Consider the following 16,090-nt stretch of genomic DNA (forward strand, 5'->3'; position numbering starts at 1 on the left):
CATGTTGCTCTCTCTGTGCCAGACAGTGAGCTTCTTGAGGTCAGGACCCATCTATGATTGTGATCCCAGCAACACACAGTGGGTCTTCAATTTTTGTTGACTCAAAGTATGAATGGCAACAGTAGATAGTTTCCAATGTGATTTTCGTTTTCCCCACCATATATAACACAAAGCCAAGAATATAAAAGACCTTCCAGATAGATAATAAGCTCTAACTTATAAACATTATGGAAATCAGCATCATCTCTTGCACAAACTTTTTTTCTTTTTCTTTTCTTTTTTGAGATGGAGTCTTGCTCTATAGCCCAAGCTAGAGTACAGTGGTGCAATCTCGGCTCACTGCAACCTCCGCCTCTTAGGTTCAAGTGATTCTCCCACCTTAGCCTCCCAAGTAGCTGGGATTACAAGTGTGCATCACCATGCCTGGCTAATTTTTGTATTTTCAGTATAGACGGGGTTTCACCATGTTTGCCAGGCTGGTCTTGAACTCCTGATCCTCCTGCCTTGGCCTCCCAAAGTGCTGGGATTACAGGCATGAGCCACCATGCCTGGCCATGCACAAACATTTTTTTCTACATGACTCAATGTCATTTTTGTTTCAACAGACACCTGTGTCATTCAAAGATGTAGTTGTGGGCTTCACCCAAGAGGAGTGGCACAGGCTGAGTCCTGCTCAAAGGGCCCTGTACCGGGATGTGATGCTGGAAACCTATAGCAACCTCGTCTCAGTGGGTAAGAACACCTTCACCATACAATGCAGATTATGTTCAAATGACCACCTTTCCTTTCTCAGTTGCTAAAAGCAACTGGAGTACTTTGGGAGGCCAAGGCAGGGGGATCACCTGATGTCAGGAGTTTGAAACCAGCCTGGCCAACATGGTGAACCCTGTCTCTACTAAAAATACAAAAATTAGCTGGGTGTGGAAGCAGGTGCCTGTAATCCCAGCTACTTGGGAGACTGAGGCAGGAGAATCGCTTGAACCTGGGAGGCGGAGGTTGCAGTGAGCTGAGATCACACCATTGCCTTCCAGCCTGGGCAACAAGAGTGAAATTCTGTCTCAAAAAAAAAAAAAAAGAAAAAAGCAACTGAAGTACCTAGAACCTCTGAATTATTAAATAATTAAATAATTATTTATTTAATAATTATCTAGCACTTTCTATGTGCCAGAAACTGTTTTAGCCACTTTAAAAATATTAACTCATTTCATCCTCATAAAAGCCTTATGAGGTAGTTACTATTAGTACCACTTTTTTACAGGAAATTGAGGTACAGAAAGGTGAAGTAACTTGCCCAGAGTCACCCAGCTAGTAGATAACAGAGTCAGGATTTAAACCTCAGTGTTCTGGCGGCACAGAATGCATTCTTACCCTGTGCTGCTGCCTCAGTGGGTATGGCTTGAGTTTCCGTGGTCCTGGATTACTAATTCCATTTGGTTCTGGACAAGGTGTGTGTTTAGTCCCCTCCCAAGTATAACATCTGTTGTGCAGCCTTTAAAGCTGCCTGAGAGGCCCTGAAGACCAAGGAGCTCAGTCCAAGGCCTGGATCATTTCCCTGGAACAGGTTATGAAGGCACCAAACCAGATGTGATCCTCAGGCTGGAGCAGGAAGAAGCACCATGGATTGGTGAGGCAGCATGCCCGGGCTGCCACTGTTGGGGTAAGTGTAATAAATCTAGCAAAAGGGGTACTGAAGGAGGCTGGCACCTTTGGAATTTTGTTCAGCGTTCTTCTCTTAAAAGCCTTGACGTTCCTCCGAGAACTTCAGCCACGTTAATGCCTCTTTAACCTCCATGCAACCCCAACACCTGAATCTGAGTGTTTTTCTCAGCTCTACTTGATTGCACCTCTGTCCTTATGTGCTCGGTCCATCTCTCTTTCTCCAGAATCTTTCACATGCAGGTATTCTTACAAATAAAAGCTTCTGTGATTCTCCTGTTCCTGCTTCCTATTCTGCGTTCTGACACTTCCCAGATGAAATGCTTCAGAGCTACCTGCTTTCCCTAATTTCTGCACTCAAATTTAAATCACTCCCATAGACAGATGACTGTGGGATCAGAGAAGAGGAAGCGGTGAATTCCATGTTGGGGTGGGGAGGTGTGAAGGAAATGCCTGAGCTGGGCCCATCTTAACCACTGCTGATTAACACTCAGACTCACTGCCCCTCTCCCTTCAGCTCTGAGACATTCCAGCAATGCCCATGGTACCCTGAGGGTTGATAGATGGCCCACTCTTAGGGATGCCTCGGAACTTCTGCTTCTGGCGCTCTCTGGTGTGTGTTTCTCCATTAAAGTGTGCTCTTCAGCCGTCCTGAGACTGTGGTATCCTGGTTATCAGTTGCCCTGCTTTTCTTTTCTTCTCCTCTTCTGAAAATTTCATAACTGCAAATTCCACAAGAATGTATCTAGTCAGCCTCTGTTTTTCCAACTGCTCTGTTATTATCTATTTCCCTGGCTCAAACCCAGCATTTTCCTTCCAAGGAACGATTGCATTTTCTGTTTTCCATAACTTGGTTCTCTTTCCAGTGGTGTAACCCTCTCAAAGAACTCACCCATTCTGAGAGTACATGATTCTCACAACCAGCCTCTTTGCCGTGTTGGCCCCTTTCTCCCCCTTGCTCTGCCCAGCCCCGCATTTAACCAGTCTGTGGACTACACTACAGGTGTGCACTTCCCCTGTTCTTTGTGTGTCAAAAACGAAAATCATCTTCATTTGTCCTTGGTACCCCTGCCACACACTCACCCTCACACACACACACGCACACACACACACCACTTCATCTTGCTTTTTATTTCAGAGCTTTGCTACCGTGTGGTCATTTTGAATCTTCTGCCTTTACCACTCACTCTAACTGTTCCATTCATATGTGTGGTTTTGTTGATTTTTTTTTTCTTCTGAGAAATGGCTTTAAATCTTCCTCACTGCCTTTTTTTTTTTTTTTTTTTTGAGACAGGGTCTCACTCTGTCACCCAGGCTGGAGTGCAGTGGCATGATCATGGCTCACTGCAGCCTCGACCTCCTGGGCTCAAGCGATCCTTCCACCTCTTAACCTCTTGAATAACTGGGATTACATTCGCGCTACCACACCTGGCTAGTTTTCATATTTTTTTGTAGAGAAGAGGTTTTGCAATGCCGCTGAGGCTGGTCTCAAACTCTTGGGCTCAAGCAGTTCACCTGCTTCAGCCTCCCAAAGTGCTGGAAATACTGGCATGAGCCACCATGCCCAGTCCTTCTCCACTTTTTTTTTTTTTTTGCAGATGAAATTTCGTTCTGTCGCGCAGGCTGGAGTGCAGTGGCGCCATCTCAGCTAACTGCAACCTCCGCCTCCTGGGTTTAAGCAGTTCTCCCTCAGCCTCCCCAGTAGCTGGGATTACAGGCACATGCCACCACGCCCGGCTAATTTTTGTATTTTTAGTAGAGATGGGGTTTCACCATCTTGGCCAGGCTGGTCTTGATCTCCTGACTTCATGATCCACCCACCTTAGCCTCCCAAAGTGCTGGGATTACTGGCGTGAGCCATCGCGCCTGGTCCCACTTTTAATTTTCCACTGATATCTCCTAAAATCAGACCTAGATTATCTCATGACTGAATATCTTTAAGTGAGGGGTTACTAATTATTTTTGTGCCATGGACTTCTTAGGCATTCTTTTGAAGGCTGTAGACCTCACTTCTATGTATAAAAATACAATAAAATTCATAAGATCATAGAAAATAGTTATCAAAATATTTTCTTCTTTTTTTTTCTTTTTAGATGGAGTTTCACTCTGTTACCCAGGCCGGAGTGTGATGGTGTGATCTCAGCTCACTGCAGCCTCCACCTCCTGGGTTCAAGCGATTCTCCTGCCTCAGCCTCCTGGGTAGATGGGACTATAGGCATGTGCCACTACACTCAGCTTATTTTGTATTTTTAGTAGAGACTGGGTTTCACCATGTTGGTCAGGCTGTTCTCTGACTCCTGACCTCAGATGATCCACCTGCCTTGGCCTCCCAAAGTGCTGGGATTTCAGGCGTGAGCCACCATGCCCGGCTTCAAAATGTTTTCAAAATGTGCAATATAATAGTACATGTACTTTTTTATTTATACATTAATGAGACCTAACATCAGGTCTAATAACTATCATGATCTCAAAGAAGAGATGATTATAAATATAATAATGTGACCTGAAAATAACAATATTCACAAACTAGTATCAAGTCACAGGAAGTACTGACACTACTGTGTTTTGTTGCTTACATTCATAGTCAAAGGAATTGTTCAACTGTAGTTGGAACTCAGTGAAAACAAAAATGTAATTTCTATCAAAGTTCACAAGACCGCTGATTTCTGCCTACCAAGTTAAGAACTCTTGCTTAAGTTTTAGTTAGCTTTGTTGACTTTATTTTTTAATCTGGTTCGCCTTAGAGTGCTTTGCCATTTATATTGTAACTAACTAGCCCAATATGATACACCCTTGGATGACCGCTATACCAGTGCTTGTTAAACTCCAAGGTGTTTGGAATCACCCGGGCATCTTGTTAAAATGCAGATTCTGATTAAGTAGGTCTGGGGTGGGGCCTCAGATTCTACACATCTAACAAGCTCCAAGTAAGGCCAAAATTGCCACTTGAAAACCCACATGCCAGACAGCAAGGTACTGTATAACAGTTCACCTTCTTTCTTCTATAACAGCGATCAGCAAACTATGGCCTGCCGATTGGCCACCTGCTTTGTGAATAAAGTTTTGTTAGAACACAGCCACATTCTTATGTTTACGTATCATCTATATTTTCACGGTATGGTGGGAGAGTTGAGTCATTGCGACGGAGACCATATGGCCCACAAAGCCTTTACTTTCTGACCCCTTAAGAATAAGTTTGCCACCCTCTGCTCTGTAATATCCTGTTTTCTTTGAAATTATTGGTCTCTATACTCTATGGTACATTGTATTGCATTTGTGCCAGTGTTCAGAATCCTCTTTCCTCATAGAACACTCTTCCCTGCATTTGTGCTTTGGGTTATGGTTCACGTTCTCTATTTGTGTGCTGTGCACTCTTTAAATTTTGAGAGCATTTCTCAAGTAGTATGAAGTTTCATAAGGATGATTCACTGTACTTTCTCCAGAAGACATCTGGCAAGTTAATATCCAGAGGAAAAGACGGCAAGACATGCTTTTGAGGCAAGGCGCAGCCATAAGCAAGAAAACACTGCCCAAGGAAAAAAGCCGTGAATATAGTAAGTTTGGGAAAATATCACTTCTGAGCACTGACCTTTTTTCTTCAATCCAGAGCCCTAACAACTGGAACCCTTGTGGAAAGAATTTGAACCATAATTTAGACTTGATTGGTTTTAAGAGAAACTGTGCAAAAAAGCAAGATGAGTGTTATGGTTATGAGAAATTGCTTCAGCATATACACCATGGTAGACGACCGAATGGAGAAAAGCCCTGGGGTTGCAGTCACTGTGAGAAAGCTTTCACCCAGAACCCGGCACTTACGTATAAACCAGCAGTAAGTGATTCTCTCGTGTACAAACGGAAGAGGGTTCCACCTACAGAAAAACCCCACGTCTGTAGTGAGTGTGGGAAAGCCTTCTGCTACAAGTCTGAATTCATTAGGCATCAGAGAAGTCACACTGGGGAGAAGCCTTATGGCTGCACTGACTGTGGGAAAGCCTTTTCACATAAGTCAACCCTCATCAAACACCAGAGAATTCACACTGGGGTAAGACCCTTTGAATGTTTCTTTTGTGGGAAAGCCTTTACCCAGAAGTCACACCGCACAGAACATCAGAGAACACATACAGGAGAGAGACCCTTTGTCTGCAGTGAATGCGGGAAATCGTTTGGTGAGAAGTCATACCTCAATGTACATCGAAAAATGCACACGGGAGAAAGACCCTATCGTTGCAGAGAATGTGGAAAATCCTTCAGCCAGAAGTCCTGCCTCAATAAACATTGGAGAACTCACACAGGAGAGAAGCCCTATGGGTGCAATGAATGTGGGAAAGCTTTCTACCAGAAGCCAAACCTCAGCAGACATCAGAAAATTCATGCTCGGAAGAATGCCTACAGGAATGAAAACTTAATAATTGTGGGAAATACTTGAGCAAAATATCTGGTTTCATGGTATGTAGGGAATCTATCCTTAGGAGAAATCTTAATGAATTCATTTTAATGAATTTGGACAGTGTATATGTGTGTTTGCTTTTTTTTTTTTTTTTTTTGAGTTGGATTCTCTCTCTGTTTCCCAGGCTGGAGTGCAATGGCACTATCTCGGCTCACTGCAACCTCCGCCTCCCAGGTTCAAGCAATTCTCCTGCCTCTGTCCCCCAAGTAGCTGGGATTACAGGCACCTGCCACCACACCTGGCTGATTTTTGTATTTTTAGTAGAGATGGGGTTTCACCATGTTGGCCAGGCTGGTCTCAAACTCCTGACCTCGTGATCCGCCTGCCTCGGCCTTCCAAAGTGCTGGGATTACAGATGTGAGCCACCACACCCAACTGACAGTGTTTTATCATAACGGAAATCATGATCTAATTGTGATACAAACTTTTCTGGAAAATACTTTATAAAACATAAGCATGGTCACCCTGGCATGTAAATGTTTAAAAATGTATTAAATGGAATAACAACAGAAAACAAAATATCTCTGAAGAGTCTTAAAGGCATACTCTGGTATATTCCACAGTGAGCCATACAATCAGCACTATTTGTATTTTGGAGTTGTAAATGTGAAATTAACATAAAATCTGAATAGCAGACACATGTCACACAATATATAGAATGCCATTCAGAAAACTTTTCCACTTTAAATATCATTGTCTTTTAATGTCTTAACAATACAAAAAAAAAATAACAACAACGACATGGCCCACTATCTTTAAAAGAACTTTATTATACCAGCTACATTTTTCCACTTTTTGTAATACACGTAAATGGCTATAGAGGTTGTTATTGTCCTCTGCAGTGTTTTTAAATGTATTTTGATAATTTGGCCAAAAACTTTACCAAAATGTAGTTATTTATGTTAAAAATGCAAGCTAAGGAACAGTTTAAGAACCTGATATTGGGTAAATGAAACACTGTAAACTATTTGACAAAATGTAGTGTCACCCTGGTATACAGTACACTGTTCATATTTTCTTAGTCTTGCTTAAAATGTCTTGTCTTGTAGCAAATTAGTAGCATAGATAACACTATTCTATATGCAGTTTGTATAACTCAGAAATGTTTCATGCATAGACCACTGAAGGAGAATTTCTTTTCTCTCTATTCTTCTGCAAATTAATTCAAGAATATTCTTTTTTTTTTCATTTATATTTCCTTGCAAGTGTCCTGGACACTAAATCCCAAGGTCTTCATTATTTCAATGTTTGGAAAGAAGACTGCTTCCATGTCATCCATGTAAGAAAATAAATGGCCATGTGGAATCTACATTTTTCAAGATTTGCCTCCATGTAAGACTGCCTGATCCAGAATGAGAAAGGAGACATAACCACAGATATCAATATGACTTTTTAAGTGATAAAAAGATAACTCATACAATTCTAATCAACATATTTTTTAAACAGAGGAGGCGGATGCTTTTCTAATAAACTTTAAATTATGAAAACTGCAATAAGAAGTAGAAAATTTGGTAGAATAATTACCATTGAAAAACTCAAAAAAAGCTATTAAAGATCTATAATGGGAAAATGCTCCAGGCTCAGAAGAGTTCATGCTTAGTTCTATCTATCTTTTAAAGAAAGAGTAATACCAGTGTTATTTATTATATGGATATAATATAATCCATAAACTATACTCCTCATTTATTTTATTAAGTCAGAATAAGTTTTAACACCAAAATCAAATACAGATAGTTGAAAAAAAGAAAACTTCTGCCAGGTGCAGTGGCTCATGCCTGTAACCCCAGCACTTTGGGAGGCTGAGGCAGGTGGATCGTGAGGTCAGGAGTTCGAGACCAGCCTGGCCAAGATGGTGAAACCCCGTCTCTACTAAAAATACAACAATTAGCCAGGTGTGGTGTCACACGCCTGTAGTCCCAGCTACTTGGGAGGCTGAGGCAGGAGAATCACTTGAACCCAGGAGGCAGAGGTTGCAGTGAGCCAAGATCGTGCCATCCAGCCTGGGCAACAAGAGCAAAACTCTGTCAAAAAAAAAAAAAAAAGAAAAAAGAAAACTTCAGACCAGTCTTACTCATGAATATAGAAACAAAAATTATAATTAAAATACTGGCAAATAGAATTCAGCCATATACCCAAAGAATGACATAGTAAGAGTCATCCCAAGAATGTCAAGCCAGTTCAGGAATAGGAAACACATCAATCAAATTAACAACTTAAAGAAGAAGAATCATACGAACTTTCAACAGATACTGAGAAGGCATTTCATGGAATGTGTCAATATGTAATAGATGGTAACCACTTAAAGAGGTTTTTCTTAAAAAAAAAAAAAAAAAAAATTCACCCAAACCCCAAAGCATGTATTATGCCAAAGCCATCTTTAAAAATCAGGAATTCAACATTGTCTTAGAGATTCCAGTGAAGGCAATAAAAAGAAATGAATTGGTATAAACAGCAGAAGGTAAAACTAACCATTTTTACTGGTGATATGGTTGTACACCAATAAATGAAAAGACTCTAATTATTTTTTGAGCTAACTTTTTAAGAAGGCAGGATACCAAAATCAAGAGCCTTTCTCCATACTGACAAGAAACACGTAATAATTTATATGTACTTTTTTTGGAATTAGACTAAATCTCAATGATTTTTTTTTGAGAATCATTGAGAAAAAAATAGGAAAACAGTCATACCATGTATCAAAACATCTCATGTACCCAATAAATATATATAACAATTATATATCCATAATAATTTAAAAAATTTTAAATGCCATGCTAGATACCAGAAGACAACAGGAAGTCATTCTAATGAAATTAATATTGTATTGGCAAAGGAACAGGTAAATACATCATTAGAACACAGTAGAAAATTCAGAAATAGACTTTGATATATATGAACTTTCTCATATGTGAAAAAGGTAGAATCTCAAACCATAGGGGAAAAGAGTAGTTTACTTAAAAAGAATTCTGGAACAAGAACCTTTTAATATTAAAGGAAGAAAATTTGGATTAACAGCACAAAAATAAATTCTGGGTGGATTTAAGACATAACATTTTAAAGCAACAGAATTCTTAAAATCAAAAGAACCTACATGTACAATCTAGGAGTTGGGAGAGATTACCAACACAGGACACTCAGAAGCTATTTAGAAATAAGCATTAGAAGGCTGAGCGTGGTGGCTTATGCCTGTAATCCCAACACTTTGGGAGGCTGAGGCAGGCGGATCACCTGAGGTTAGGAGTTCAAGACTAGTCTTGTGAACATGGTGAAACCCCCATCTCCACTAAAAATACAAAAATTATCTGGGTGTGGTGGCACATGCCTGTAGTCCCAGCTACGTGGGAGGCTGAGGCAGGAGAATCACTTGAACCCAGAAGGCAGGGGTTGAAGTGAGCTAAGATTGTGCCACTGCACTCCAGCCTGGGCAACAGAGCAAGACTCCATCTCAAAAAAAAAGAAAAAAAGCAAAAGAAAAAAGGAAATAAACATTTGACTACGTAAAAGATACAATCTTTTGGGTGACAAAAGATGCCATCAACAAACTCAAGAGATAATAGATTGTGGAGAAATATTTGTAGAGCTGATCAGAGAGAAGGCAGTCACCAAATGGACAGGGAAAATCCCAATAGCAAAACGTGGCAAAGAATATGAGGCAACAATTGTGAGAAGAGCAAATCTAAGTGGCCGATGGACCTGTCCAAAAATGTTTATCCTCAGTAGTCATTGGGGGATGCAGATTTAAAGTTAAAATCAAATAACACTATGTGACAGCATTTTTAGCTATCAGAACAAAAGATGTTATACACTGCTGGTGGAGAAATAAATTTTGAAAAACAATGCAAGTTACTCTTTTGGAAAGAAATCTGGTAATATTTAGGCTGGGCGTGGTGGCTCAAGCCTGTAATCCTAGCACTTTGAGAGGCCGAGGCAGGCAGATTGCCTGAGGTTAGGAGTTCAATAACAGCCTGGCCAGCATGGTGAAAACCCTTCTCTACTAAAAATACAAAAATTAGCCGGGCATGATGGCAGGCGCCTGTGATCCCAGCTACTCGGGAGGCTGAGGCAGGAGAATCACTTGAACCCGGGAGGCAGAGGTTGCAGTGAGCCGAGATTGTGCCATTGCACTCCAACCTGGGCAACAGAACACGATTCCATCTCAAAAACAAACAAACAAAAAAAAGAAATCTGTTAATATTATTAAATATTATTAAAATACTTATGTCACTTTGGGGAATCTTCCCTTAGAAATAAAAGCCCCAATACATAAAAGACAGATGAATATGTGAACATGGACGTTTATTGTAAAGTTGTTTCTAATGGCAAAATAAACACCCAAAACCAAAGCAAACACTAGAATCAAAGTAAATACCCATCAATTGGGAAATTGGAGAAAGGAAAGAACTATAGTATATCCATTCCATAGAATGTTAATATAGCCACAAATTAAAACTATGCTAGTGGACTTGAGTGGAATTCCACAATGTTCTCCTGAGTGAAAAATGCAAGGTAGATATTAAGTGTGTTAAATATGACTCCATTTTTGTAAATCATTAACAAAATGTCTCTAGGTGTTTATCAGCAATAAGCGGTATCTATATATGTTTATTTGATTTTATGTGCATGAAGAAAAGTGTAGAAGAGTATGCATTGACTTGGAGGGAGGTGGGTAATGCAGGTAGGATATGGGGGAGTCAGGGGTGTAGGGAAAAGGAAAACCAAAAAAGAAAAATTGTTTGTGATACCACAAATGTGTGAGTTAGTAAATTTGGCTGGGGATGGGGGAGCTAGAATTTTGCTAATTTGTGGGGATGTTCATGGTATATATTGTTAAGTGAAAAGGGAAAATTTCATAATAATGTATACAATTCTATTTTTTAAAAAAGTGAAAACTCCTGTGTGTGTATATATGCATGTGGATGTTTATATGAACATAGAAACATGTAGAAAAATACACACGAAGGTGTTAACATTCATTGGTTACCTTGGTGGAGAAGGGTAATAAGTTGTCTAAATACCTTTGCATTGTCTTGTTCACATATATTGCTTTTGTAATTTGAAAAACATAAAATAAAGGGGGAAAACATTTCAAACCAAATGAAGCCTTGAAAACGTTTCCATTTTCTGACAAGACGGCACCCTGGCTTGGTCTAAGGTTGAGTTAGGGCTATGGAAATGAAGTCTTGTCACCTTTGCTGCATTCTATTAGAAACAAGTCATAGGTCCCAGCCATACTCAAAGAGAAGGAATTACACATGAGAGTAATTTCCCTCTCCAGACGACCAGGCAGCAGAGATCATTGGGGGCCATCTTGGAGTCCACCCACCCCATCAGGGAAACACTTATTTGAAAGTAGGGAGGAGGCCGGGCGCGGTGGCTCAAGCCTGTAATCCCAGCACTTTGGGAGGCCGAGACGGGCGGATCACGAGTCAGGAGATCAAGACCATCCTGGCTAACACGGTGAAACCCCGTCTCTACTAAAAAAATACAAAAAACTAGCCCGGCGAGGTGGCGGGTGCCTGTAGTCCCAGCTACTCGGGGGGCTGAGGCAGGAGAATGGTGTAAACCCGGGAGGCGGAGCTTGCAGTGAGCTGAGATCCGACCACTGCACGCCAGCCTGGGCGACAGAGCCAGACTCCGTCTCAAAAAAAAAAAAAAAAAAAAAAAAAAAAGTAGGGAGGAGTGAGGATGGCAACTGTGTTGGAATAGTAATTTAAGTAAGCCACATACTTGCTGCTGGGCACCATGAGTGCACAGATTCTAGATATGCTTGCTGGAAGTTCTCCACTAAACAGAATACACTGCGTGCCTACTATGAACTGGACACCGTTCTAGGATCTGGGGATAAAGCGGTAAACAGAAAGAGAAATGTTGATAATTGTCAGGAAGCAAAATGAAATAGGAGGGGAGTTAAATTTTATATGCAGTAACCAGGAAAGCCCTCAAAATGATCTCTGCATAAAGACCTAACGGAAATGAGAGATGTAATAATGCAACTGTCTAGAAAATTGTATTCTAGGCAGAGGGAACAGGAAATGCAAAAATGCAAACATCCTAAGGGAATGTGTCTGGAGTGTTGGAGACCAGAAAGGAAGGTGTATTCTTGTTGAATAACAAATTGTCCCCCAAACTTAGTGACCTAAAACGACAATAAACGTCTCACACGCTGTCTGTGGGTCAGGAATTTTGAAAGTGCCATTGGATTCACACTCCCTTTAGCTGTGGCTTCTTCCCTGTCACTCTGCCCTTCCCAAGTCTTTGTCCAAGCTATCTCTTCTCAGACCGGCACACAGCAGGGCCAGTGCCATTCGCGCTTATGGGAAGGAAGGAGTCCCCTCTGCCATGGCCTTTCTGGGTTCCTCCACCCAGCAGTGGAATCTAAGCTGTTCAGCACCTTCTCCAAAATAGTGGCGCCCAGTATACCCTACCATTCACCAGTGACAGCAGGTTGCAGACCACTACTGTCTTTCTTTTCTTTTTTTGAGACAGAGTCTCACTCACTCCAGCCCAGGCTGGAGTGCAGTGGCACGATCTCAGCTCACTGCAACCTCCACCTCCTGGGTTTCAGCGATTCTCCTGCCCCGGCCTCCCAAAGTGCTGGGATTACAGGCATGAGCCACCACACCCAGCTAATTTTTGTATTCTTAGTAGATACAGGGTTTCACCATGTTGGTCAGGCTGGTCTTGAACTCCTGACGTCAAGCAATTCACCTGCCTCGGCCTCCCAAAGTGCTGGAATTATAGGCGTGAGCCACCGTGCCCGGCCTAATGTCTTTCTTAGAACTAGCACTGTATTGATCGAGAGGAGATGCCGACAGCGATTTCCTGCAGAAGTGACAGCCTCAGAGTGGGGTTCCCACAGAAAGGATGGTAGCAGGTCAGTGTAAACTGTGTAATCCCTATCTAGAACAACCAAAACCTCGGAGTCAGAAAAAGATAGTTTGTGGGTACTGTAGGACACATCTTTGAAAATTGTCGTCCCCAGGGAGAAACAGCTAAATGGGTGCAGCTACCTAGTTTCACCGCATAGATGCAATTAATTACTCAGCATCTCATATTCTAATGGGGCGCCCTGGGCATTTGGCTACACAGCAGAAAGCCGCACCTAAGCGTGTGTGGCAGCCTTGGGGCGGGGTGGAGAGGGTTTGTAGCAGCGGCCCTGCAGCCACAGGAGAGATGTCCTTTGAGGAAACCATGGCAATGTGTGGTCTTGTGGAGAGATGGGGTTTAGAAATTGGATGCAATTGACTGAAAACGGGAAGTGGGTGGCAGGAATCGGGTTTAGGAGTTGGGGGAGGAGAATCAGTTCTGGGATGTAGTGATAAAGAAGTCCAATGAATGACTGGATGCAGATACTTGGTTTTCAATGATTCAGGAGTCCAGAGAATGCTATGATTGGTATGGGTGTCCCAGCGGGTCAGGTATCCGAGGTCTTGGAATTTGGGAGAGTGGTAGTCTCTGGGACATGGGATGTGGGAAGTCTAAGGAGTCAATAAGGGATCTAAAGTGTTGGTGATAGGTGACTTTTTTTATCATGGTAAAACACACAAATATAAAATTTACCATTTAAACCACTTTAAAGTGTGTAATTCAGTGACATGTAGTACATTTACAATGCTGTGCAAGCATCACTACAATCTAGTTCCAGAAAATTTTCATCACCCCAAAAAGAAACCATGTATCCATTAAGCAGTCACTTCCCATTCTTCCCACCCCTTCCCCAAACTCCTGGCATCCACTAATCTGCTTACTGTCTCTAGTCTCTAATGATTTGCCTATTCTGCATATTTCCTATACATAGAATTACACAGTATATAGCATATTAACATAATGTCCTCAAAGTTCCTTCATGTTGTAGCATGCCTCAGTACTTCATTCCTTTTTATGGCTGAATAATATTCCACTGCATGGGTAATACCATCAGTTGGTGGACATTTGAGTTGTTGCCACCTTTTGGGTATTGTGAAATGTACTGCTATGAACATTCTTGTACAAGTTTATGTTTAAACACCTTATTCAGTTATTTTGGGTGTATACCTAGAAGTGAAATTGCTGAGTTATATGGTAATTCTATGATTAACTTATTAAGAAATAACCAAACTGTTTTGTGTTTTTTTTTTTTGTTGTTGTTGTTGTTGTTGTTTTTACAGTGGCTGTACCTTTTTATATTCCAACCAGCAATGCACAAGGGTTCCAGTTTCTTCACCACCTCGCCATCCATCATTTGTTATAATCATATGCCACATAATGATGTTTTGGTCAGTGAGGGACCACATATACAGTAGTTGTCCCATAAGATTATAGCAGAGCTGAAAATTTTCTTTTTATAAAATTGTATTATTATTATTTTTTCTTCCAACTCTTACGGAGGTGAAAAATTTCTACGGCCTAATGACATTTTGGTGATCCTGGCACTGCGTGTACCTATGCCAATGTGTTTGTGTCTTTGTTTTTAACAAAAAAGTTTTTAAGAAATAGAAAATTTCTGGAGGCTGAGGAAAGAGAATTGCTTGAACCCAGGAAGCGGAGGTTGCAGTGAGTTGAGATCACACCACTGCACTCCAGCCTGGGCGAGAGAGCAAGACTGTCTCAAAATAAAATAAAATAAAAATTTTTAAAAATTAAAAAAAATTATTTTAAGTAGAAGATTATAGAATAATGATATAAAGAAAATATTTGTGTACAGCTATACAATGTGTTTGAAGGTAATTTCTTACAAGAGAGTCAAAACATTTTTAAAAATTAAAAAGGTTTATAAAGTAAAGAAGTTATAGTAAGCTAAGGTTAATTTATTACCAAAGAAAAAATTCAAATAAATTTAGTGTAGCCTAAGCATACAGTACATATAAAGTCTACAGTAGTATACAGTACTGTACTAGCCTTCACATTCACTCGCTGACTCACCCGGAATAGCTTCCAGTCTTGCAAGCTCCATTCATGGTAAGTGCCAGATGCAGGTATACCATTTTTTATCTTTTATACCATATTTTTACTGTACCCTTTCTATGTTTAGACATATTTAGATACATGAATACCATTGAGTAGAATCACCTACGGTATCCAGGCAACTTGGATTTGTAGCCTGGAAGTGATAGGCTGTACCATATAGCATAGGTGTGTGCCAGGCTACATCACCTAGGTTTGCGTATGTACACTCTCTAATGTTCACATAATGATGAAGTCACCTAACCATGCATTACTCAGAAAGTATCCACATCATTACAAAATGCATGACCATGTTTACATTCTGCTTTTTAAAAATATTAAATTAGGCTGGATGTGGTGGTTCACGCCTGCAATCCCAACACTTTAAGACACCAAGGCAGGCAGATCACTTGAGCCCAGGAGTTGGAGACCAGCCTGGGCAACATGGCAAAACCCCATCCCAACAAAAAAAGACAAAAAAATTACCTGGATGTGGTGATGTACACCTGTGGTCCCAACTACTGGGGAGTCTGGGGCAGGATGATTATCTGGGCCTGGAGAGGTGGAGGCTGCAGTGAGCCACAGCACTCCAGCCTGTGTGACAGAATGGGACCCTGTCTCGAAAAAAAGTCTTAAATTTGTGTATCTTAAGAATATACATTAATATAGACTAAAGAGTTTAAATATCAAATAAAGAAGGTTTTTTTTTTTCAGTTGAAACAATGTATCAGAGGATTAAAGAAAACCATAAAATATTTGTTTAAATGTAAAGGATTTGTTTAATCTGCCCTATTAATTGAAATTTTCACAGTTAACTAGTACTATTTTTTATTTAAAAAATAGTATGTATGTAACAGAAAAGTAAAGATGTGAAGTGTTGATGCTGTTTTTCAGCAGCAGAAACTGGAAAACATGCAGCCTCATGATTGTCATACTCTTTCGCCAGATCATTGCGTTGTTTGCCCAGGCACCCCTCATCCCATCTCTCTCCATCCCTTTTCTTACCTTTTCATTTTCCTTGTCTTTTCATTGGAGCATTTACCAATGTCTGAAGGTAGAATGTTGTTG

At 40.8% G+C, this 16,090-nt stretch overlaps 1 protein-coding gene across 8 annotated transcripts in view; it reads left to right on the top strand.

Moving 5' to 3' along the window:
• ZNF793 (zinc finger protein 793) overlaps positions 1 to 11,195 on the top strand; it is a 62,264-nt gene extending 51,069 nt beyond the window's left edge. For 6 of the 8 annotated variants that reach the window (XM_077982526.1, XM_028839056.2, XM_077982528.1 and 3 more), the window contains 3 exons: positions 606 to 732; positions 1,562 to 1,657; positions 5,100 to 6,151. In XM_077982526.1, coding sequence (XP_077838652.1) covers positions 606 to 732; positions 1,562 to 1,657; positions 5,100 to 6,082 — 1,206 coding nt within the window. In that variant the 3' untranslated portion in view covers positions 6,083 to 6,151. Of the gene's footprint in view, positions 1 to 605; positions 733 to 1,561; positions 1,658 to 5,099; positions 6,166 to 10,201 lie in introns of those variants that run through there. The other 2 variants (XR_013410545.1, XM_077982522.1) reach the window with 2 other exon arrangements.
• The last annotated feature ends 4,895 nt before the right edge of the window (positions 11,196 to 16,090 follow it).

This window comes from Macaca mulatta, chromosome 19, assembly GCF_049350105.2.
Source record: "Macaca mulatta isolate MMU2019108-1 chromosome 19, T2T-MMU8v2.0, whole genome shotgun sequence".
NCBI classification, from domain to species: Eukaryota; Metazoa; Chordata; class Mammalia; order Primates; family Cercopithecidae; genus Macaca; species Macaca mulatta.